This window comes from Labrus bergylta, chromosome 4 (assembly GCF_963930695.1).
Source record: "Labrus bergylta chromosome 4, fLabBer1.1, whole genome shotgun sequence".
In the NCBI taxonomy this organism is placed as follows: domain Eukaryota; kingdom Metazoa; phylum Chordata; class Actinopteri; order Labriformes; family Labridae; genus Labrus; species Labrus bergylta.
This window is the reverse complement of record NC_089198.1, coordinates 16,039,716-16,063,097: the sequence shown is the minus strand read 5'-3', so window position 1 is coordinate 16,063,097 and position 23,382 is coordinate 16,039,716. Positions and strand designations below refer to the sequence as shown.

The 23,382-nt window shown below is 40.1% G+C and overlaps 1 protein-coding gene across 2 annotated transcripts in view; it reads right to left on the bottom strand.

Annotated features, from left to right (window-relative positions):
• The window catches only part of LOC109996541 (low-density lipoprotein receptor-related protein 8), an 87,293-nt gene extending 63,911 nt beyond the window's left edge, over window positions 1–23,382 (bottom strand). For both annotated transcript variants that reach the window (XM_020650721.3, XM_020650729.3), the window contains exons 1-2: window positions 23,205–23,382; window positions 22,431–22,547 (exon numbers count right to left, since the gene is read on the bottom strand). In XM_020650721.3, the coding sequence (XP_020506377.1) occupies window positions 22,431–22,547; window positions 23,205–23,271 (184 nt within the window). In that variant the 5' untranslated portion in view covers window positions 23,272–23,382. The remainder of the gene's footprint in view (window positions 1–22,430; window positions 22,548–23,204) is intronic.

Sequence of the window (23,382 nt, the reverse complement as noted above, 5' to 3'; positions counted from 1 at the left end):
TCATTCTAAACCAAGAACAGCTGAAAGAATTGTACATATAATTGTTTACATACAATACAATTTCCCTTTAGTCAAAGTCTGCGGATGCCAGAGGAAAGGGAGGCAGCTTATTGTTGCGAGCCAGCATTTCTTTTGACCTTGTGTACTGATTATAAAGACACATACTGGGCTAATTAAAGCAATCTGAATGCTGTAAGATATGTTGTGCACCCCCCTCAACCCCCCCCCCACCTCCCTGTCAGGTCACATTGGCACAAACACCTCCTGACCAGGGAGGAGCCAGGGCAGAGTCAGCCAGCAGAGCTCCTTAGTTTCTTTGAGGCGGCCTGAGAGTGACTTATAGTGAAGATGCATAAGTTCAGCTTGTAAATATCTCAGGAGATCTGCCCAGGTGTGAAAGAACAACATCAGACAGTCATGCAGGTGGCTGTTCTCTTGCAGAAGCAACAGGGTGAAGCTTTTTAAATTTATGCTGTGACGGTCAACTTCCTCTATCTGTGACATAGCCCCACATAGTGAAATCATACCTATAAATATTGCTGAGACAACGCACAAATCAGTGTTTACAGAAATAGCGAGCCACTGACCTCATATCTGAACACAAACATATCACCGCCCTTCACTGCATGATCCCCGCTCCATGTGTCTGACCTTCTGCTACTCTCCTCTTTCCCCTGCGATTACTAATACAAAAATATCAAAATACAGTTTATATACAGCCATATGTCTACATTGTCCTCCTACAGGTTGGCATCTTTTCTGCAACACAATGTTATCTTATACAAGCTACACAGCAGGTTAAAGCTACAGGGGACTGTGCATAAAGTCAAACAGGCCAACTGTTCTGTTTTAATTTAGCTGGATAAAGAGCGACAAGAAAACCTGACCTGCAGGATAATTTCAGGATTCTAGACAAAAAGTTTTCCATAAACTGCTCTATAGCTTACACAGCTGTGTTTCAGATAAAAACTTTTACACCTCAAATTACTAATGTTGAGATCCTGTTGAACGTGATGATTTACAGAACACTGAAAATAGCACAAAGACTCTGGGCCCTATCGTACGCCTGGCGCAAAGCTTCTTGGCAGTACAAGTGTCTTTCCTATTTTTCTCCTGACCATGTTTTAATTTTCACTCAAAGCGCTCACGTTGTTTAAATAGCAAATTAACTTGCATTCCAGTTAGCGCCCAAGAGTGTGTTCGTTTGAAAATGAGGTGTGGTCAGCTGTTGCTCCACATCAGAATCAGAATAAATCATTTAGTACCACATGCTTTAGACAACACGCTTCACGCCATCAAAATACAACCCAATGGGTCAAAGGTTGAAACTGATATATTTCATTTGCCTCTTTCAAATGTAATGACGACAACATGTTTTTAAAAGGTTGGGACTATTGCAACTAAGGAAAAATGATGAAAAGTGATTTTTGGAGAGGGGCCTTTTGGCTTGTTGTCAGTGCACACTTTGCATGATGGTATGTGGGTGCATAAGTGAACATAGCATGGGTAACCTTCACCTTTGTGAAGGTTACCATTAATGCAGATTAATGCAGAATGTTAACAGACAAAGAGTAAGGTATTTTACCTGATTTTTGTAAAGTGTCTTGAGATAACACTTGTTATGAGTTGACGCTATACAAAATAAATTGAATTGAATTGAATATGAGTTTTGGAGCAACATGTACTGCCAGAAAAAACAATGTGTTTTTCAGGGGAGGCCTTGCTTATTTCATCAAGGCAGTTCCAAACTATATCCTGGCATCCTATTCCAACAGCATAGAAAAAGAGTCTGGGTGATTAAATTGTCAGCCTGCAGTCCCGACTTGACACCCACTGAAAATGTATGGATTATCATCAAGCGTAGAAGAAGACAAAGGAGACCGTGAACTGTTGAACAGCTGAAATCCTACATTTAGCAAGATTGGTAAAAAAATTCCTCCTCCAAAAATATAGAAAGTTGTGTCATTAGTTCCCTTAACCATGAGGTTGTGGTTAAAAGAAAAAGTGATGCAAGAGAGCAGTAAACATGATCCTGCCTCAGCTTTTTGTGTTGCTGGCAGTGTTATTTACAAAGTCCCAGCTTTTTTGGAATTGGGGTTGAACATGGTAGATTCAGGAAGTTTATTCTGACAGTCTCACATGTGTCTTACAATTTCATAATTCTACATTTTGTGGAAGATGATTTGCTAAGCAGCACTTACGGTGTTTACGGCTCTATTAAATAGCTTACACTGTTAGCAGTCATCCACCCTCCCTGTTGAGTGAAACTGCCTTCATATGCAGCAGGTATCAACTGAAAGACTATGCGTTTATTTTTTAGAATCAATTATAGTTATGGTTCTTATACATCTCACAAATATTAGGTTGAATGTTTCCTGTTCACTCACCCAACAAATATGTTCTCATTACAAAACTCAACTGGATAAACATGGAATAGCTTATTTTTGAAGCATGCAAAACCAATCCGTCATTGCAGCAATACTGCATGTATTGACTGTAAATCATTTTAAGTAATGATATGAGAAAGAAAAACCACCATGGATTTACAGATGAAGCTGCCGGGGACTACCTGCACATTTCCAACGCCTCAGCTAACAACTTAATGTTTTTGTAAATCTGACTGAATTCTAAAATATTATAACATTTCAACTGCCTGGAAAATTATAAATCATGTAAATAAATCAAATAGAGCAGACATTTGTTCAATGCACCAAACACAGACGAGGGAGCTATGAAACCCTGTTGAACACAGTGACAGGCTTGGCTGTATTAAAGTACATCTTGCCGGTTTCTGTGACTCATTATAGGCTGATAAATGAGTCGAATGAGGAAAGATAATGAACCGACCTACATTAAAATAATACTATCCACAAGTTTGATTCCACTATAGCCTCCTGATCACCATTTCTTATAGTACAGTTAGCAAATAGAGATGTGACATGCATTAAACTGAAGTCACTTATTTTAATCTCTGCATTGGAGACTAGCATGGTGTAAAGTGGTACCCATATCAAGATGGCGTCAGCTTCCTCATCAAAGAACCAGGATTTAAACAAAGAACTATCAATCATATGAATGAAACCATATCAATGAAAAACCAAGATCTACAGGTAAGAATATGAAGGAAGGAGGATGCTTATCTTTAAAACATACAGCGTATTTTAGGGTGAACTGTACCTCCTTATGGTAATGCAGTGATGTAACCCAGCTGTAATGTCATTTAATCCTACTACTGTAGGGAGTAACCTAGATTCAGCCAGGAATATTAGGGCTCATTATTGAGTCAGAACTATTGTTGTAAGAGCGGTTACAGCATTGTATTTGGCGGTGCAGGTTCTGCTCTCTGGGGAGATCCCTGTATGAATTTCAGCAGCCTGCTAATGATTCAGCGGGGAGCACAATCAAACCCCAGGGGTGTGAGAACACAGCCAAGCAGGCACATATCACTGAGACGTGGAAGACATCGCTAGAAGAGAAAGGCCTGAAGAAACACATGACAGGAAACACACACAGGAGGAAGGGGTGATGATGGAGGGAGAAGACAAGGTTACCAGCCTGCAGCATGTACGAACTGCAGGGACACAACACATAAAAGATGCAGCAATGACTTAGATGTTCTGCCCGAAGAAGGGCAATGACTTTGTGATTTCATCATAAAACAGCTTTTGCATTGTGCAGAAAAAGCATTTTGGATCTAATTACACTGGGCAGAGACAGAAACAGGAAAGGATTTAACAGCGGGCGTTTTCAGGTACCAGCCCTGACTGCTGTTTCTAAATCCAAGCCAAGGGTCAGACAATATGTCCCTCATCCACAGTTGGAGCTATTGCATGCCCCCCAAAAATCCTACAACATTTGAAAATTAGCACACACCAAAAAAACAGAAAAGAAACTAATAATATAATATAAATATCCTAGACGGATGGATGCAGCTCTTGAAAAGATACATATCAAAAGATTTATTTTAATAAAAGCATGATTCTTTGATTCCCTCGTAAAATACAAGCCTTTGCACAAGGAGCAAAGCACTGTTGAAACCAAATTGCATATAGCTGTATATCGTCAAGTTAGTAAAATAAGTAGGGAACTAGGAACTTGTTCATAAAAAGAGCTAATTACTTTTTTACGAACAAAAAAAAAGATCATGCTTAGACATAACAGGAAAACCCAGAGTACAATGTATACAGAAGGTGTGCAACAACAACCATGAACAGTGACAATTAAAATAAAAGTCATCATCAAAAATCATTGTTGTATTTACAAAATACTTGAATCAAAACAAAACAAGAATTGGCTGAGGCTGGGTAATAATAAGAAAAAGCAAAAGTGTAGAAACAGCTAGAATGCTAACTAGCTAGTTAGCAGCTGCCTGCCGGCTGTAGCTGACATTGGGCCAAAGGCACAAAGAACGACGCAGGTAACTTTCTTAAAGCTCACGACATTAGCCTACAGTAAAAATGCAACTCCTCATCTTCATTTTCCCCATAGCCATCATTATACTCCATGTTTGGCATCACAGGTGATGTCTTCACCACACATCTGGATTTAACAATTTAACATAGTCCACAATCAGCTAATTAGCACAAGTTGTCGGAATTCACTGAATTGATTTGAAACTGCTAGACTAGACGAGAGACTGTCTCAGTTACGTAGTCAATGTTGACCCACACATTAAGTAGCACTCTTAGCAATATGAACCCCAAATTCAATTTAATCATAAAAGCAGCAAAGGCCAACGAACATCAACTAACATCAACTGTCATGTCACTGGAAAGTTATTACCAAACTAAAAGAGATAATATTAAAGTTGTTTTTTTTATAAATATCAATATCAATATCTCCATATATAAAGTATATTAGTGGGGGTAATGGAGACTTGAGGCCCGGGGTTCAGCATTTTTCAGGTTGGGCACAGAAATAATAATCCCCACATCCCTATCCCCCCACCCACACACACACACACACACACACACACACACACACACACACACACACACACACACACACACACACACAAATCTTCATTTGCCATAACACTCAGCTCCCCAAAACACTGTCAAATATGGTAAAGATAATAATACAACGTTTACATAATAAAGGTCTCCTTTGTAGCAAGCTTGTTGCTGCAGTCTGTCCCCCCCCCCCCCCCCCCCCCGTTTTGGTAATAAAGTCTCCCTGGAATAAAAAAAAGGAGAGATACAATTTGAGTACAGGTCCCTGAGACAAACTGCAGACATCTCCACTGCTGCTCTTCCCCTCAGAGTCTCTCCTCCACGCTTCAGTGAGAATGACTCCAAATCAACACAACAGCCAGATGCTCCGACTCAGTCTGAAACACTCCACAGTCTGCAGCCTGCAGTTTAAACCACAATCCTGGTCAATGTTACTTACATATTCTCACATCCTGCTATGTTATTGAGTCCTGATGTGCTGCATTTCTCATCACAAGCCACAGCGGTTCATTCAAACCTTTTCCCCAGAGAAGTATCGATCAGCCTCTTTAATGATTCAGGGAAGCTTCAATGCACAAACATAATCTGCTTCACGATGCTTTGCCTCACATTTAAACTTCTTCACACTTCCTTAAACTGACTGCTATTCTGAGAAAGTTCTGTGTTTCTCTTCAACATCAGCTTCATGCAGCAGATGTAGGCTCTACAGCTTGCTCAAGGCAGTTATTCAAAGATGTTTGGGAAAAGAGAGGACGGGTGTTTAACTTTTTCTGAAGTAGTTCTAAAATCGCTATTCTCGGAAGACCGCATCTTCAAGGCTACCGCTGTGCATGAATGTCACACTGTTAAAAACAAATGCAGAAAAAAGCTGACAACGCAAAGATACGACAGCTAAATTCTGTCATGCTAGCTTGCCGAGTAGAAGCAGAGAAGACTCTGAGAAAATCCTGTCAGAGAAAATACGAACTTTGAGTTTACAGTGAAACAGTGCAGGCTTATTCATGATTCATTAGGTGCACAAATGTACTGAATTGCAGCATGCAGCTAACAAGATAGACTAAAATTTTGGGTCAACAAATCACATCCAGCATAACCTTAAACTGCACTTTGCAAGGCTATTCTTCAATCTTCCTTTAACTCTAACTAACATCTAGAACTTCTCTTAAAAAGCCTCTAACCCTCTTTCACAGCAGGCGTAGAACAAGCACGACTCAGTTATGAGAGCGATTAAATCAACTGAAATGAAATGAATGTCCGGAATCCCAGAGTGATGTCTCCCTTCATATGGACAATCTCCTCTCAGATTGAATGTAGCTGCACACAGGAGACACTCTTCTTAATCATTATCCATCTGTCAAAAGTAATTATTACTCCAGGACCAAACACCATCACTCACCATTGAGAGCAGACGGACACAATCAATTCAGACTGCAGGAAAGAAAGAGCTGGTTGGCCTATCATTTAAAGATTAGTTTGTGATGGGAAAACAGCACCTAATTTAACCAAAGTACTTTGTGTCTTGTCAAGGCAACGTGAACCAGGAAAGACAAACTCTTTCACATCCTGTAGGGGGCATTATGAAGGTGTTCTCTGGACATAGCATCTAGGTCACGTGATTAAGTTCAGGTTAATCAGAATCCGTCATGGTGCAGGATATGCTACCCAGAGGGCAAGTAATTATATTTGAATCATACCAGTTTTAAAATAAAACAACAATATAAACTCATAAAACAAATTAGGGCTTTTGTTTCACTATTATGAAGAGGAAAACATGTTCTAACTATGCTTGTGTTATTCATCAACCTTGGAAATGTACATTTCCCCTTAGATACATTGCCAGGTTAGGGTAAAAACAAGTAGGAAGGAATGTTAAGGGTTAAAACGAAAAGCAAATAGTTAAGGGTCAGATCGTTAGATAGAGATTGAAGCAGTTGTTTGAGGTTGTGCTTGTACAAAAGTGCCGAATACAAAAGTCAGGGTACTTATATGTTCAGTGAAAACAGGCTTACATGTTGTTGTATGCATCGTAACAATACTCTGAATTATGTTCAGTCAATTGAGTGAGCTCGTTACATGTTTCATGTGCAGAACATCTAACCAAAGGGCTTTGATGAGTGATGAAGTCCATGAGACTGGAGTTTACATCCAGGACAAGGACACAAATTCAAAGCAATTTACTTTAGTTTGCTTTTGATTCATGTGATTTTTGTACAGCAAACTAAAGCAATCTGGCACTAGGATGTGCTACGAGATCGATAAAGTTTATCTTAAAAATGATCTTATTCATCTTAAATATAACTTAAGAACGTCCATGGGTAACTATGTTTCTACCTTACCCAAGAAGTTACGGTACCTTAATGTAACCAAACTATGATAGTTTCCCTGCTTTAATCATCTGGGATTCCCTTCCCACAAAGACATAGCATTTTTTTTCGTCTTGTGCATGCTGATTAGTTTTTGAAATAACTAGAACCAAAATGTAATACAAAGGAACACGGTTATAGTAATGGGGTCTATAAGGTCATTCGGCCAATTTCATCCCTGTACCCTTTAAACAGAGTGGTCAGACTAAATAACCACAGTCCTCTCTTAAACTGGCTGTGCAAAGGGGCTTTTTGCCCTCATAATGGTGAAACGTGATTCTAATTTCATCATCTCATTAGATGTGTTAGTTGAGTGTGGCCTATATCAACACACTAGTGTCTGTGTCCTGCTATGCTTGTTGATTTTAAAGACGGTTCTCAAGTGTGTCACTACTTTCCTTTTTACAACACAAGACATGAATAAGGATACTCCTTAAAAGCCTTCATGGAGGTTGAAACCTATGCCTTGACTTTCGAGGAGTCTTCCATTAAGCGTCTTGAGTTTACAATAGGTCTGGATTTAAGAAAAAATGTTAAAAGTGCAGTGCCACTCTAAATCTCAGTCAGCCAAATGCATTAGAGGAGCCTGAACACAGGCTCTCCTGTATGTGGAAATGTGTGCCACACTGGATTATAGTTCCCGTCTACTAGCTGAGGGACTGTAATGGGAATTGGGAGATTAGTCTTTTAGCTTGCAAAAAGAATGAGCCACATCTCTGTCTCTCTCTTTATTTCTAACTCCCCCTTCTTTTTCTCTCTCTTTTTCCTGCAAAGACCTGACTCCAACAACACGACAAACGAAGCCAGCTGCAGGCCGAGTATTTCTCAGAGACCCTCGCTGGCCTAGAGACTAAGGGATTCAAATTGGTGTGACGAGCCAGGGAGAGCGGGGTTTTACATTTCCCACTGCAGACGTAAATTAGCATAACTGTAATACTGCCCGAGGTCAAATTTCTTGTTCGAGAAAATCTGCCCCCAGCAACAAGACAGCATAATTAAGACACAGTCACATTTGGGTCCCAGCTGTAGTTTGCCTTTGAACATAACCCAACAGCTATGTAAAAACAAAACGCACACACATTCACCCAATTCTGCACGTTTGAGTAAATCTTGCATTTCCATTTGTTTTCAAGCTTCACTCTTTTTAGTTTTGTTTGTTTTTTCTTCCTCTCTCCCACAAACACAAACAGGACCCAGACAGGAAGAACAAAGTCACAGACAGCTATTGATGCAGTCTGAGAGTGCAGATATTCTTTAGTGTGGGCCCCCGATATGCCTGCTTTCCAATCAAAAGAGTCCAGCAGCCACCCACCACAGACTCAGATTACTCACACCATGACTAAAGGCTTCTTCTCATCAGCAGAGCTGCCGGGTTTTAGCAACGCAGCACCAGGCAGCTAACGTGCAGGGTGGGCACAGAATGTGTGATATTTCAGATAAATACTTTATCAATGAATCTACCCAAGAGCCCTGAGGGTCAGATGGCTAAGTGAGGTCTGTATTTTTACTAACAGGCAAAGAAAATGACTCATAGCCGAAACAAAACAAAAAAAATAGGCTACATGTAAATTATTTAACACACGATCCTGTCAAAGTTTACTCTTCCTTTTTGTAATGCAACACTGCACACTTCATGTGCTGCATATTGTATCAAGATGAACGAAAACTCTGCTTCTTTAAGTGAGCGTCAGTGTGAATATCCTGAAGGTGACACAGCAAAGATGCTCTTTATTACGCTTTCACTCATGCATGTAAAGCTCAGATGGCTTCAATTAAAAGCATGCTTCATTTGTTACAGCATTTCAGATGTAGCATTTCGGATGACCTCACTAAAAAGAGGAGAGAAGTGAATCATTTGGTGTTTTTTTTTTTTTTTTAATTATAAAATCCTAGCCATGAAGCAGCACTGGTCTACATTAAATTCTCAGGACAAAAAGAATACAAAAATAAACTGGTTCAAAGCAGAGCCAGGTGGGTTAATCAAGCAAAACCTCTATTACAGAATCGGCTTCATGCGTTAGAAGAAGTTATCATTAAGATGACACGTCCAGTGAAGAACAGCATGCTTCATCATATAAAGCTTGCTAGTGTGTTTTTTGTGTTGCACATCTTGTTAAAAATGTGGATATTGAGCTTGATTCCCTCCACTTTGCCTGACAGTTCAATACAGAGAATGTACTTCAAACAGCCTTGTGTAAGTGGAGCAGGAGAGCTGCACGTACGCCAGGTGATCCCAGGTGTCTGAGAGGAAGAGCAGATGTTCAGCAGTGTGACTGAGCTTCCCATAAAGATCCTTTGCTCATCTTGACTCAAACCAAACAGGTGCCATGGGTTTTAATTTGGTTGTCTTGCTGGAAGGAGTGAGAGTTTACTTTGTCTTGTTGTCTTGTTTAATCGCCGTAGAAGCAGATCTCCCCATGTCTCTGTCAATACTCTGTTTCTGTTCAGTGCATGCATGATGATGCATGAACTTCCAGTTCAGGGAAGCATAAAACAGGAAACACATCCTCAAATTTGACCTTTCTGAAGGAGAGACTACAGGTGATTTATTTTTTTTAACTTTATCTGCTGTGCATCTCAACAATAAGACTGCAAAACAACCAAAATCAATGACACTGCAGCACTCTTCATCCCTGCTCCCACCCCCACCCTCTGCTCTACAACAACACCCTCCCTGGCTCCCCTCCATAGGGCCTCCTCTTTCTCTCCTTCTATTTTTCTTCACTCTTCATCGCTCTTTTCTTCTTTCTGCACAGATCCCTGTCACACGAGATTACATCATCGTCTTTACGCGTTTTGTACGCACACAATTTTTTTTTTGCGTTTGAGCTTCTGTGAAAATCAAGCTCTTCAGTCAGACTCTTAATGTGAAGGAAATGTGCCTGCCTGTGTGCATATATCTTGCGTGTGCATATGAGCGGCCGATGGCTATGCATTTAAAACATATATGGCGAGGCAGAGATGAGCAGCTTTGATCACAGTTAAACGCATGAGGTCAGGAACAACACAGAGAAACCATCTGCCAGCAAACACTCCTTTCTGCTTTCTATCAGCATCACATTTCAAGAAAACTTCTTCAAGTACTGAGCTACAACACAGCCTGAATGAATCTTGCATTAGCATGAAATACTTATATAGTCTATGATTTAAATATAAGCTTTCTAAATTAAAGTTCCTGATATGACATCTGCTTTTCCCTTTAAGGGGCTGCAGAAATCTATTAAAAGTTACACATTGAACTGGGATTAAAGTTCAAAATGATGGAAAAAGTAATTTCATTTCAAATGCAAAATTCTTGGGAGAAGATTTAGGAAATTAGGTAACCTAGCACATTTTTAAAACATAAACCGAATTGTGATAACAGTTTTTTTTTTTTTATTATTCCTGGTGGATCATACATGATCCTTTGATTGATACAAGACTGCACATTTTAAGGTAAACTAAAACTTAAATGTTGGTCGCCATTTTTAAATCCCATTGTTAAAGGAGTTAAGTGTCCTTCAACATAAAATTGATATAAAAAGGTGCTTTGAGAGGAGAAAAGGTTGCAGAAATCTCAGTTTACAGCTGTTAAATATTGCCTGACACTGTTTGTTATGAAGTGTCATTTTTCTTTCAACTAGTACTATTAAGCATCATTCAGCTTCAGCTTATTGGATGGCTGGTTTTGTTGGGATAATCTGACTGAACCTGTCTCATTCAGAGCTTCTCCTGCCTAAAAGAAATGAGTCCAGGGTTGTATCTTATTTGCAGTCATATTCAGATAATTCAATGTTTGATAGAATGAAATCCCTGTTACACTTCAGCTCATCAAATCTGCATTCGTGAGGAACATTAATCACCAATCATTCCCTGACAGTAGAGGGAAGCTAATTCAGCTTTACTCCTACAAAGACTAAAACCTTCTGAACATTTGATTGCACCCACATGCAGCACATGATTCAGCTGAGGCTTCATAAAAAGCAGCTCAAGCAATTCAAGCCTCTGAATCATATATTTTCATGTTTGAACTCATAAATAACTGTCTCGTTATTTAAAACCCTGGCAGGTTTTGGAGAAGTGTCAACTTGTTTTTGTTTTGCAACAGAACCTGCGAATTCATAGCATGTTCATGTTCAGTGTTTATAACGTCTGAGCTTTAAAATGCCCAATTCAAGCGCAAAATCAAGACAGCTTGCAGAAACACTGACTGACAAAATTGGATTGATACTTATTTCTAATATGATCATAAATTACATTACATGGCTTTAAGGCCTACAGGGCATGTGATCTTTATAATCCTTTGACATTTCACGATCAATCAGCCATAACAGAAATCAGTAAGACGGTTAACAGATATTGAACATAACCTATAGTTGTGGCACTGAGGGGTAAATTGAGGATGACAATATATAGAATTATTGAACTTCACAGTTTGAACAAGAATAGCATCAAGCTGATCTTTTTTTTGTCCTTACTCCTACATGGCCCTTTGGAAGGAATGCATTGGCCATGGCTATGCAGGCTCATGGGCTGTGATGGGTGTGATGGGTGTGATGGGTGCTTCGGTGAAGTCATTCAGGCAGGTGGGACGATCTTGGATTGTGTGCTCGGCTCAAACATAGTGATGGTGGCGATGAAATGAGTCACTGTGTATCAGGGCCAGTCGAGGGGATTGTTGCTACTTCTTTGAGCGGTGGTGACACTCATAATTCATCTACAGCTACACTGAATCATCAATAAAAAGAAAGAGAGACTGAGGCTGCTGTGTCACAGGCATTTGCTCATCATTCTCATTCACTACCATGCTCTCTGCTGATGCTCCTCGTTACCCTGGCCTGACTTCAGAGGGGCATAATGTCCTCTATAGGGCCGTGATGAGTGTGTGTACTCAACCACAAACAGATAAATCAAAATCAAGGGAGAGTTAAAGCCACGCTCAGCCAATCCACGACATCCCCCGAGCTGTCGGAAGAGATTCACAAGCACGGCAGTCGAGTCACATGAAGTGGCATTTTTCACAAAAGTGAATCACAAGTTGCAAAGAGGCCACACTTCCTGCAGTGGTGTGCCAACATTCTCCCTCGTGGCTCTGTTTTTCCTGACAGTAATGCTGCATGAAAGGCGCTGCCTGCCTGGATGCCTGTGGACTCAGAGGGCTGGGTTCACAGAGCAGGCAGCCCCCCGCAAACATCCAGCGTGCGTCAAAATGAATTTTGAGCTAAGCTGGCTTCATTTCACTTCACGTCTACTGAGAAACTGTTACACGAACTGGAGCCATGTTTTAATCCAAAGTGGGTTTCAAAACTAGCTCAGCTCTCAACTCATTAAAAAAACAAGAATATTTCACCACATGCAAACCCAGGCTGTCCTCATTTGTACAATTTCACAACATCTCCCAGTAGTTGAGGATGGTCTGTGGCATCTGCATCCACTATTTCTTACTTTATATCTACTGTAGTGTTTTAAGAAACCATGCTGTGCAGAAGGAACACATTTTGTTGTGCCAAAAAAGCTTTTAATGTGAGAAAGGACCAACAAAAAAAAAGGTACATCATTGAGGCATTTGGATGCTCTCTCACTTGCATTTGAAACCTTTCTTGTACTTTTAAACAAACTTTAAAATAGCATGAATGCACTTAAAGCACAGAGTCTTAGTTTTTTTTTAAATATTAAAATGTAAGGCGAGAACCCACTGGTGAATTCACACAGAAAATCATTCCGTTTCAAACACAGTGTGACTTAGAAGAAAGTTTATGCCGTTGTTTCACAGTGGCAGTATTTCACTGATAAAGTGAAAGAGCATTTTTCATGAGACAAAAAACCCCCCACACTTCACAGAGCGTCCCAAGAGAAAGATCTTCTTTTTACACTTGAAATGAACAAAGAGTTCTGGGAGGCGTGTAATTATTAAATGATGCAAAACTGCTTCATTTTAAACACTAGAATGTTACGTGGAATTGGGGAGGGCAAGAGGTTGAGGCTGAATGATGTTTTATACCCACAACATTAATCCCTCTCTCTCTCTCTCTCTCCCTCTCTCTCTATCTCTGTCTGTCTGGCTTGCTCTTCCTCTCTCTTTCAGCATCTTTGCTAAGCGACACGCACTAATCTGAGATAATAGCTCAATTGCTGCCTTCTTAATGATCACTTTGGGCGAGCCGGCTTTGAGACACGCACACTCAGGGCAGTAGGCCAGTAGAGCAAGAGACCAAGCAAACAACCCAAACACAGTTTAACACACACACACACACACACACAAACGTTTGGATGGGGCTGGACTTGAGCAATGCCCTCTGAGTGGTTTAAACATGTCGTGCAACAAACTCACCAAGTACTAATGCATCCTGGGAGAAAATGTCTGGTCACTGTCTAGTGGTCAAGCCAGTCTCTGATTAAAAACCTGATGCATATTTAATGAACTATTGGACTGAATACCATCACTCACTGGATTTATGCTTAGTGATGAAAGGTCACCACTGCGTTTCATTAGCTTAGTTGTTCTGCATGTTGCATGAAGATGATAGTTAAGCAATTTTTACATCAATATATTCAAATATACGATACATCGTGTGTTTGGACCTGTTAATAACTGAAGAGTAGACAAATTTGTTTTAGGGAGACATTTTCACACCAGTTATTTGTTTAGAGTGACATTTGACTGTTTGGTCAATTGCTACCAGCACAATTGTGATTCACAGGAAAAAAAAAAAAGGAAGCTAATAATAGCATAACATTACTTCTTGATAACGTGCAGGACTAAAACATCACTGAGTGTAGAAACTTTGAAAAGCTTAGCAGGTGTTAAAAAGGTAGATCTATGAGGAATCACGGTTCACAGAAACAGCTAACTAGCTCTAAGTCTTAGCTTGTAATCTTAGCTAGCTAGCCTCAGCTTTCTGAGGAAAATGCTAACACCAGGCTGGACCTTTGCTTAAGAATAAATGTTATTAACTAACAGATGTCTTAAACAGCTGATGGGATACAAATGAATGCTATGGGCTTTGAAGAGAGGGAACATTTTTTATTAATAGGCTGCCTTAACTGAGTGCAATGAAGGTGAAATCAATGAATCCCTTTATGTTAACTTGTTGTCAGCTATCAACCAACAGAAAAGTGTGAATAAGCTGCTTTGAGGTGGAATTTGCCACTAATAGAGTCTGAAGATTTTTATACAAATCTGGACAAAAAAATGATCCTCATTTAATGGGACAAAATTGGGGGAAACCGTGGGATCCTGACAGTCATTTTTGAAACCCAGCCTGGTCTTAACTGCTGATGAGATCAAATAGTTTAAAGGAATATCAAAGTAATTAACTTTTGACCATTCAGTGGAATCTTTTCGAAAGACCACAAGGCAAGTAAGGGATGGTTGCAGAAACTTTGTTAGCGTTACATCAACTGGTTGCAATTAGCGGTGCTACGTTTTGTCCCCTCTGGTGGATGAAGTTTTCAAAGCATGAGTCACTGTTCACCATGCCAAAACACATCATACATCATAGAATATTGTGGTTATGGGGGATGAATGGACTAGATGTGGGATGCCAACTACAAACATGACAGCACTTCTGTCAATAATGTCTCTAAAAAGCCTTTTAATCACTGGTAAGCTGTGAAAATGGCACACAGGGTTAAAGTTCATAAAAGTGACCTATGTTGTTTTCCCCCAGCGTTTGACAAATAAATATGTGAAAAAGATGCATTCATATATTTGAATTACTGACACAAAAAGTAAAGTTTCTTTCAGTATGCCACTTTGAAGACATCTTGATATTCTCCCTACAAACACAGGCTTTCACAGCTTCCTGCTTAAATGAGAAAAGATTAAAGTTGCAGATAAGAGCACAGAGGTTCATTTGACCTCATTAATTCAGACACAACATTTTCCCATCAATAGATTACTTTGAGCAGGCTATTAAAAACTTGTACACTAATTAAATCTGTATGATGATGTGGACTTAAGAGTTTTGGAGTCAACAGAACTCAAATTGACCACAGATTGGGTAAAACAGACAGCTCATTGTGTGGAGAGATAAAGGCGTAATCCGTTCCATGTTGTGTACACCTGTCAACAAGGCGAGGAGATTATGGAGAGAGTTTGATCGACACACAAACAACCTCCCTGACTCAGCCTGAAGGTCAGAATTATTTCTTTTTCCCACTTCAGCATCCATCTCTATTTTATCCCTCTCTCTTTCTTTTTCTGGATCAACAACAAACCCTCACGTCTCAGCTGTCAAACACAGCTCTACACTGAACACAGGGAAGCAGCAGAACAGACAGTGGGGAAAACATTCGCAAACAAACACGACTTCAACGGGGATGTGTCAAAAACAAGAGGTGACACAAAGCACAACATCACATGTTGCATTATCATTCTCTTGCACAGGTGGATCTCTGCAGGTGGACAAACTTCAATTACAATACTTGACATGCGATGAAATAATGCTGTCTACGAGCCTGGTTAAGGAGTGTTCTCAAGGAAAAGAGCAATAAAAACAGAGCCATAGTTAAAAAGTTAAGTTGGGGTGTTACTGGAGTAGGTAGGGCTGTATCTTTATATTTTTTTGGACTGATTAATCGTTATTAGTTTGACAAGTTCAAACACAAGACCTTCATTATCACTATGACAACAAGCATAAAATCCATACATAATGCTTGAACCGTGGAGAGCAAACTCACTTTAAATGAAATCAAATGTGAAATTACTTGTCCATTAACCTGCTTTAAACTGATGCATTGTTGCATCTGACTGGAGCTGTTTTTGCGTATATGGCCCTTAAGTGTCAAACCAAATATGAGCATGATGCTCCAGCAAGTTTCACTTCATCCACTAATAATTTAGTTATCTGGTCTTTCTGTAATTATGACACAAAAGATAAGAAAATATTAAGTCTGCCACATACAAACTACATGTGTTGCAGATAGTAAAGGGGCTAAATGCATGCGTGTGCTAAGAAGAGTTTCAAGAGAATGCAAGTCACACAATTCATAACTTCTAGTGAGCATTAAGAGCCCTGGAAGTGTTTTCTAATAGCACACCTCATTCTATTTTCATAAAAGAAACTCTGCTGCACCAAATGCTAGTTCTTTTATTTGACGCCCACTCGCTCTCAGTTAACACTTGAAAGCTTGTTTCTCAATGTTCTGTTATTGTATCCAAAGTCCTACCTCAGGAATCATACAGCACCAAAAAAAAAGTCAAGTCAAGTAAAATCCAGCCAGTCAGGGGCTAAAAAAGCTAACAGAAGGCTCTGACGTCTTTCATAGACATGAGCTCCTTTTAGGAATAAAGCTAAATAGAAAGAAACAATAAGATTTGAAGCTGAAGCGACTTTTATGATCAATTAACAGACAAGAAAAAGAATATCCTAAAAGAAACAGACCATGACTTGATATCACATAAATAAAAGATGCAGTCTGGATTTACACCTGTGGTTTTACCCTGTCCTCAACTAGTGTCAGATGTAAGCTGAGCAGAAAGCTGCTGAGGTTATAAGTCTGTTGAATAAATCATTACACCAGCATTAATAAATGTTGCAGGGATACCTTTTTGCACTTGAAAACTTGGTGCGTCTTTGGATTACGTTGCAGCGACTGTACGTCTCGGGAATATAGACATCAACAACGACTAGAGACGAAGTTTGAAAAGTGAAAAATATCTCTAAATGAGTCATGTGGATTTATTAGATCAAATCACAAAGTGAGGAGGCTCACAGTTTGTTGCTGACTCTGCATTACTGAGGGAAAACAAAAGAAGACTTTGAGCTCTTTGTGGCGATGTGAAATGCCTCCCTGCAGGTGTAAATGTTAAATTCATGATTGCAGATGAAATGAATCGTTATCACATTCAAGGATGGAGAAGAAAGTCTTGAGCTGACACGCTGGACTTTGAAGGTAACGCAGAGAGATGGAAGCCGGGAGATATCTTGCTTTAATCAGGATGAGGATTAAACGGCGGCTCTATGTCAGAGTCGGCACAGGTTTGACTTTGAGATTTGAAGCAAAATTCCTTTGTTGCCTGAAACTCCAGATGAGGCGAGTGGCAGGGCAGCTTTGCATCTCATCCTTCTTCAGAAATGTTACACAACCAGATAACTCTGACCACATAAAGGCCAGAAGCACATGTGTGGTTTTTTAATCCTCTAGAGCTTTTTAATAACAAGTACAATAAAGTCCAAGCCTTGTGATGTATATGTGAAGTTGCTGTTAATAACCAAAACCAGAAATATACATCCCAACATTGATATCTGTGTTTTTACCTCACTGGTTGTCATCCACTATTCACTAGACAACGGAAAACTTGTTGCAACGAACGTAAGATTTTCATTAGGAAAAAAACAGGCTGCATATTCTGACATGATGCAAATTCATAATTAAATGCAACAATCCAAAACAAATACAACCACAGAAGCAAGCTTCGGAAGAGAAAATGTGCTGCAAAATGCCAAAATAAATACACTAACAGTAAACCTGCGGCCGAAACATAAATAAAACAAAGATATACATCGAGAAGACAAATGGAACATCATAACAGAAGTGTCCCATAACTATTATTAAACCACAACCTCCTGGCTACTTAAACATTAGGGCTTCTTCCTTCTGTCCAACTTCGCCATCATTCCCTGCTGATTGCCATCTTGGGCCGGACAACTTAGACCTCCCAGGGGTACAAAGCTCCAGTGAGATAGTCAGAGAGACACATTGGGGGATAGGAAATTGCAGCCTGGTTCTCCTTATAGAGATCTTATGTGCCATGGCAGAGCGTTAGCCCTTGATGAGTCATGAAAAAAAAATCTAAAAATGGTCTCTGCCCGCTTAAAATTCCTGTCTTGATGCACTAATAGAAGCTGTAAGATTTAATGCTAGGGAGATCTGGACTGTGAAATCCAGGAGGGCATTATGGGACGATTTTGTTTCTCAAGATGACTGTACATAATCACCGGCGGTGAACTTGCTGTCGCTGACAGACGCGGTTAACCTGAGCGCAGAATGAGTTAAAGATGGTAGACCACCAGTGTCATAGAGATTTCTCCACCAATACATTTGGCGTTTCTTCTCAAATAGCCAAAGGCACTAACTATCACTACATACTTGTTTGTGTTTATATGGGTGAGGGGATGTGCGGCGTCACCTCACAGCAGGAAGGTTACTGGTTTGAATACTCCAGCTAGACAGGGGAGCCTTTCTGAGTGGAGATAGTATAATATTCCTGTCCATGTTTTGGTTCCCTCCGGGTACTAGACTCCCTCCCAAAGATACTCACTAGGTTAATTAGAGACTCTAATGGTGAATGTAAGTGTGAGTGGTTGTCTGTCTCAGCATGTCAGCTCTGTTATCAAACGTTGACCTGTCCAGGGAGAACCCTGCCTCATGCTCAATGAACAGAAATATGTTGCATCACATACTGTTGGTTTTAGAAAGAGATACCATTTTGATAGTTCGGCATCATTTTATACATCTGAAATGTTGCGTTGTGTGTGCTATTTGTTTTTTGTTTTTTTTTATGTTTTGAGTTGGTATGGAGTGGTTTGATTGGAGATTAGAGGGTGAACAAAATATACAGTTTCTATGATGTGCAACTTTTCGGTTCATTGGTATGTGTCCATGTGTGTTTATGTATGGATTTATTTATGCTCACTTGATGCATCTGGCCCATATACTTGTGTCCATGCATACTTATGAATGTGATTATGCATGTATGAATAGATGTATGGGTGCATGCAGTGAATGAGTGACCGGTCAGTGGGGAATATTGTTGGGATGATGGGGGGATGGTGATGTGGGTGCAGTCTGGGGGTGGACTGGGTGGGGGATGGGGCGTGCAGAAACAGGGTGCAGGATGGAGGAGGATCATGGTGCATAAAGGGTATAATATTTGTATGAGAAATAACAGCGTTTTAAAAGCTCTACACCTGCTCTAGGCAGCTCAGCTTCAAGCACCTGTCAGGTTAGAAATGAGGTGACAAATAAGCAGCTGCAGCAAAAAGGTTTCGTCCTGTCAGCATATTTCACAACCATGCTCTGTTGCTTACAATCAGACACTGATTTCTTGGGCTTGGCAAGCTGTTGCAAAAAAAATCATTGTGCAGCACAAGTAGAATAAACTGTGCGGCTATCCAGTCAACCAGCCAGAAACTTAATTTTTTTAAAAGGGTGCACTTCACAGTTAACAAGAACCAAACTGTGTAATTCCTGCACAGGATTTGTGTGCTGCAAGCTTAATCCTTACTCTGTGCAGTGTACAGGTTTACCCTCCACTGCTCTCCTCTCTATATCCCTCTGTGTTTCAGCATGCTCAAATATAGAAAAAAAAATAGTTTACAAGAGTAACCTCTGAGAATGAATTCAGTTTGAACTCATTAATTAAATATTACAAGAGCTGTAGTACTGTGTGTGCCAGAGAACTTCCTCTCCAAATCAAACAGAGTAAAAGTTGAATGCTTGGTGGTCCAACATTATATGGGACGCCTCTGCAGACCAATCTGCCTCTGTGCATACAAGGCAAACACTCTGCAAAAGCACATGTAGGAGTCTTAAACAGAAATCAGAAATGTTCTGCTGGTGCATTTGTTTTTTGGATTTGTCCAATCTTTTCACTTTCCGTCATTTGTGTACTTGCAGCCTGTTTGCTGTTTTTTCTAAATGTCTGCATCTTATTTACTGATGTTGACCTTTTTATGCCACATATTACAGAAGCTGTTAAGTAAATGGATCCGTTTTTACCAGTCCCATTCATAAACATGGGACAGACAGTGCACTGACGCAGTAGCTGTAACATTTTTGAGGTTCAGTGTCTTGCTCAAGGACAATTAGACATTGGACTGCAGGAGCTGGGGATAGAACCTCCGACCTTTCAGTCGATAGATGACTTACTCTACCACTGAACCACAGCCGCCCATTTCCAAAAGTGCACCAAATCCCTACCATAAAGAAATACTTCTAGTCTTGTCAACCACCAAAAAGTTGGCATGCAAAGATTCAGATTTGTCTGCACCAGGATCGTCTTGTACTTGATGACCAATAAATAGTTTTTAATAAGATTTAAAATTCCAAAATGAAAGAAACGTGCTGCAAATGGGGGAAAAAAATCTGCAGAAAGTCAAAACAATTGCATAAGCAGCAAACATGCAGCATATCTGTTATTCAAACACTGAGAAAATCATTTTCAGCACATTTTTGTTGACGTTTTTTAACTTCATACTTTTCTTGATAAAACCTATTAGGCTGTTACAACTTGTCCGTCACGGTCGACCACTGTACCACCTTATCATTCAACCCATACAGGGGCAACAAACCCAAGGAGAGACGTACACAGAGTGAAGGCCACTCTCTAATATAATAAGTAATGCTGGACTGTCATAATAATCAATGAGTGGGCTGACAGTAGTCGCAGCAGGCTTTCAGGAGGAGTGTTTTCACTCAAAGTCTGAATGTGTCAAGGATGCCTGATGAAGAACACAGGGGGTGATAAAACCTCGCTGGTAATTTCCTATTTCATTCATAAAAGAAACTGTGAGGAAACAAAGCCTGCAGAGTAATGATTTCCTCCAAACATCATGCATTTGTATGCGAGGCAGTGACACATGAATGTTTAAAGAGCAAAGATGCTCCAAATGCCTGAGGAACCGTCCTGCTGGCCTCAGAGACGGAGAAAAAACTAAACTGAAAACATGTCCAAAGTAAAACCTGGTGTATAACAGGTTGGGGTGCGTGGGAGTTTGTGGGAGAAGGAGAGAGAAGCAAAGAAAGACATAGAGAGGAGAAATACAGAGTATGGGCAAAGGAAGGTGCAGGAATTCCTCTGGAGCCACAATTAACCCAGACACAAAAGAACATCGCTGCACTACACACTCGCAGAGCTCGGATTCAGTTTTGGCACAACTTCACTGGTATCAGCTCCAGCATTCTTCCAAAAATATAGGCCACTGGCTCGCAGTCAGAAAAGGAAACTGGAAATTGTATTATTTCTGCCTAAAAAAACAACACATCCGAGATACCTGTCAGAGCTCTGTGCACCAGACCGATGCACCACGCAATCTGTCTCCCTGCTAGACTGATTTTCATTTATACATGATTTGAAAACTGTTCCACACAATCAACCCTCTTTTTCTTTTTGTTTTTAAATATGCTTGTTGTCTTTTCTGTAAGTGCAGAAAGGATTCAATCATCTGCACACACACTGGACCTGACCTGCCCAATCCACACTCAAAACTGGATTTTATATGACCTTTATTTAAACTCGTACTCGACCTGTTATGTCTCACTGAAATTAAAACCACAACAAAAAGAGAAAAAGGCCACACAGGATATGGCCGCATTTTCTGGTTCATAACTGTTAACACTACGAGACAATACAGCTCAATAAGATAAGATAGCTGCAGTACACGCCATGAACACACCATTAAGCTGTAATAGAGGGCTGATGGGAGATGTACAATGGGTTTTCTCATAGTGATAAAAAAAAAGACAGTTATTTTCTCTCTGAAAGTCTTCTTTTGGAATAATTTTCATCAGTTAGCAAATCCTTCAATGACCTATAATGTAGAGCATTTCTGTTTAATGGAACATGGTCACATCCTTGACAGGTCTGATTTGTTGGATTTGTGAAGAAATGTTGGTGAAGACGGTGTTTCTGTGGCCTGAAACTACATTCAACCTTCTACAGCATGCCCCTGAAATAGAAACAACTCCTAACGGGAATCAGAATCTTGGCTCAATCTGGAGTTGGTTTTACAGATTAAAAAAAAAAAATGTTCTTTGTGATAACTGTTAACAAAACATAATGCATAGAATGACCAAGTAAACTGCAATACTACCACTGTTGACAACTCTAATAATAGAATATTGTATGAAATATCTGCAGTAAATCTAAATTTAAAGTTTAATGTGAAAGCTGTAAAGTTTATACAACGACGTGCCCAATTTCTGGAGTGTGCAAAAAGCTCAAGAAAGACAATGTGAAATAAACAGAGCTAATCCACGTTATGTCTGCTGTTGAAACATTACTATTAGGCTATTATTTGGAGGTAAAGTGTTAGGATAATAATGTAACAATAATGTAAGGAAAAATGACTGGGATAGGTCTTTCTCATAGTTGCTTTCACATGATTTCGCCATAGATTTGATCACTTACGACAGTTTTCTTCATCACTGTTGTCGGAGCAGTCGTCATCGTCGTCACACCTCCATATGGTGGGTATACACCTTTTGTTGTTGCACTGAAACTGACCATCCTCACACTCATCCGTGGCTGGGGATAATAAAAAAAAAAAAAACACACAAACAAACATGAGGGGGGAGAAACAGCGTCCAGATGGATCTGTGGCAACAACAAACGGATGCAGCTGAGCAGCGACCGCTTGTAGTTCAACTGTCATTTGCAATTGAATGCCTAATTGATATTCAGCATTCATTCGTTCATTCGGGTCAATTGGCTGAGGCGCTGTGTGTTTCTCTTTCAATTATTGAAGCTACTTTACCACGGTTAAAAAAAAAGTGTTGAGAGAAAAGATGAGGCCATGTCTGCCGGAGACAATTTTTTTTCACAACGCACAGACAAAGATTCAGTCTGGGTTACTACAGCTTCTTCCTCTAATGCAGTATGGATGCTCACAGCCGCGAGACACATGCCAGACGCGCGAGGGCTTCAGCGTAAATCACTGAGTGACGGAATAATCACTCAAATCCTTAAATTAGACAGAGCCTATACTTGTGGCTCAATGATGAAGAAAGTGTCATTTTCCTTTTTTTTTCCCTCCTGGTTGAAAACGTTAAAGTGTGCTACCCGGAGCGCTGCCAGTCTCTTACCTACATCCCATCACACACGCGCATAACGCTTTATGTTTTATTTCACTCAAGTCCCACGCGCAGGAAGAAGAAAAAAAACACAGAAGGCGTTTGGACTCACCTTCCGACAGATGGAGCGTCACGAGCAGCGAGTGTAAAAGTAACAATGTCCTTATATCCGTCCACATTTCTGAAGGAGGAGGTGATGGAGCTCATTCACATCCACAAAACAAAGCCCGAGAGCCGCTATGGTTGTAGCGCCGCTGCGACGCTGCTGCCTGCCTCTCCGCGGTGTGACA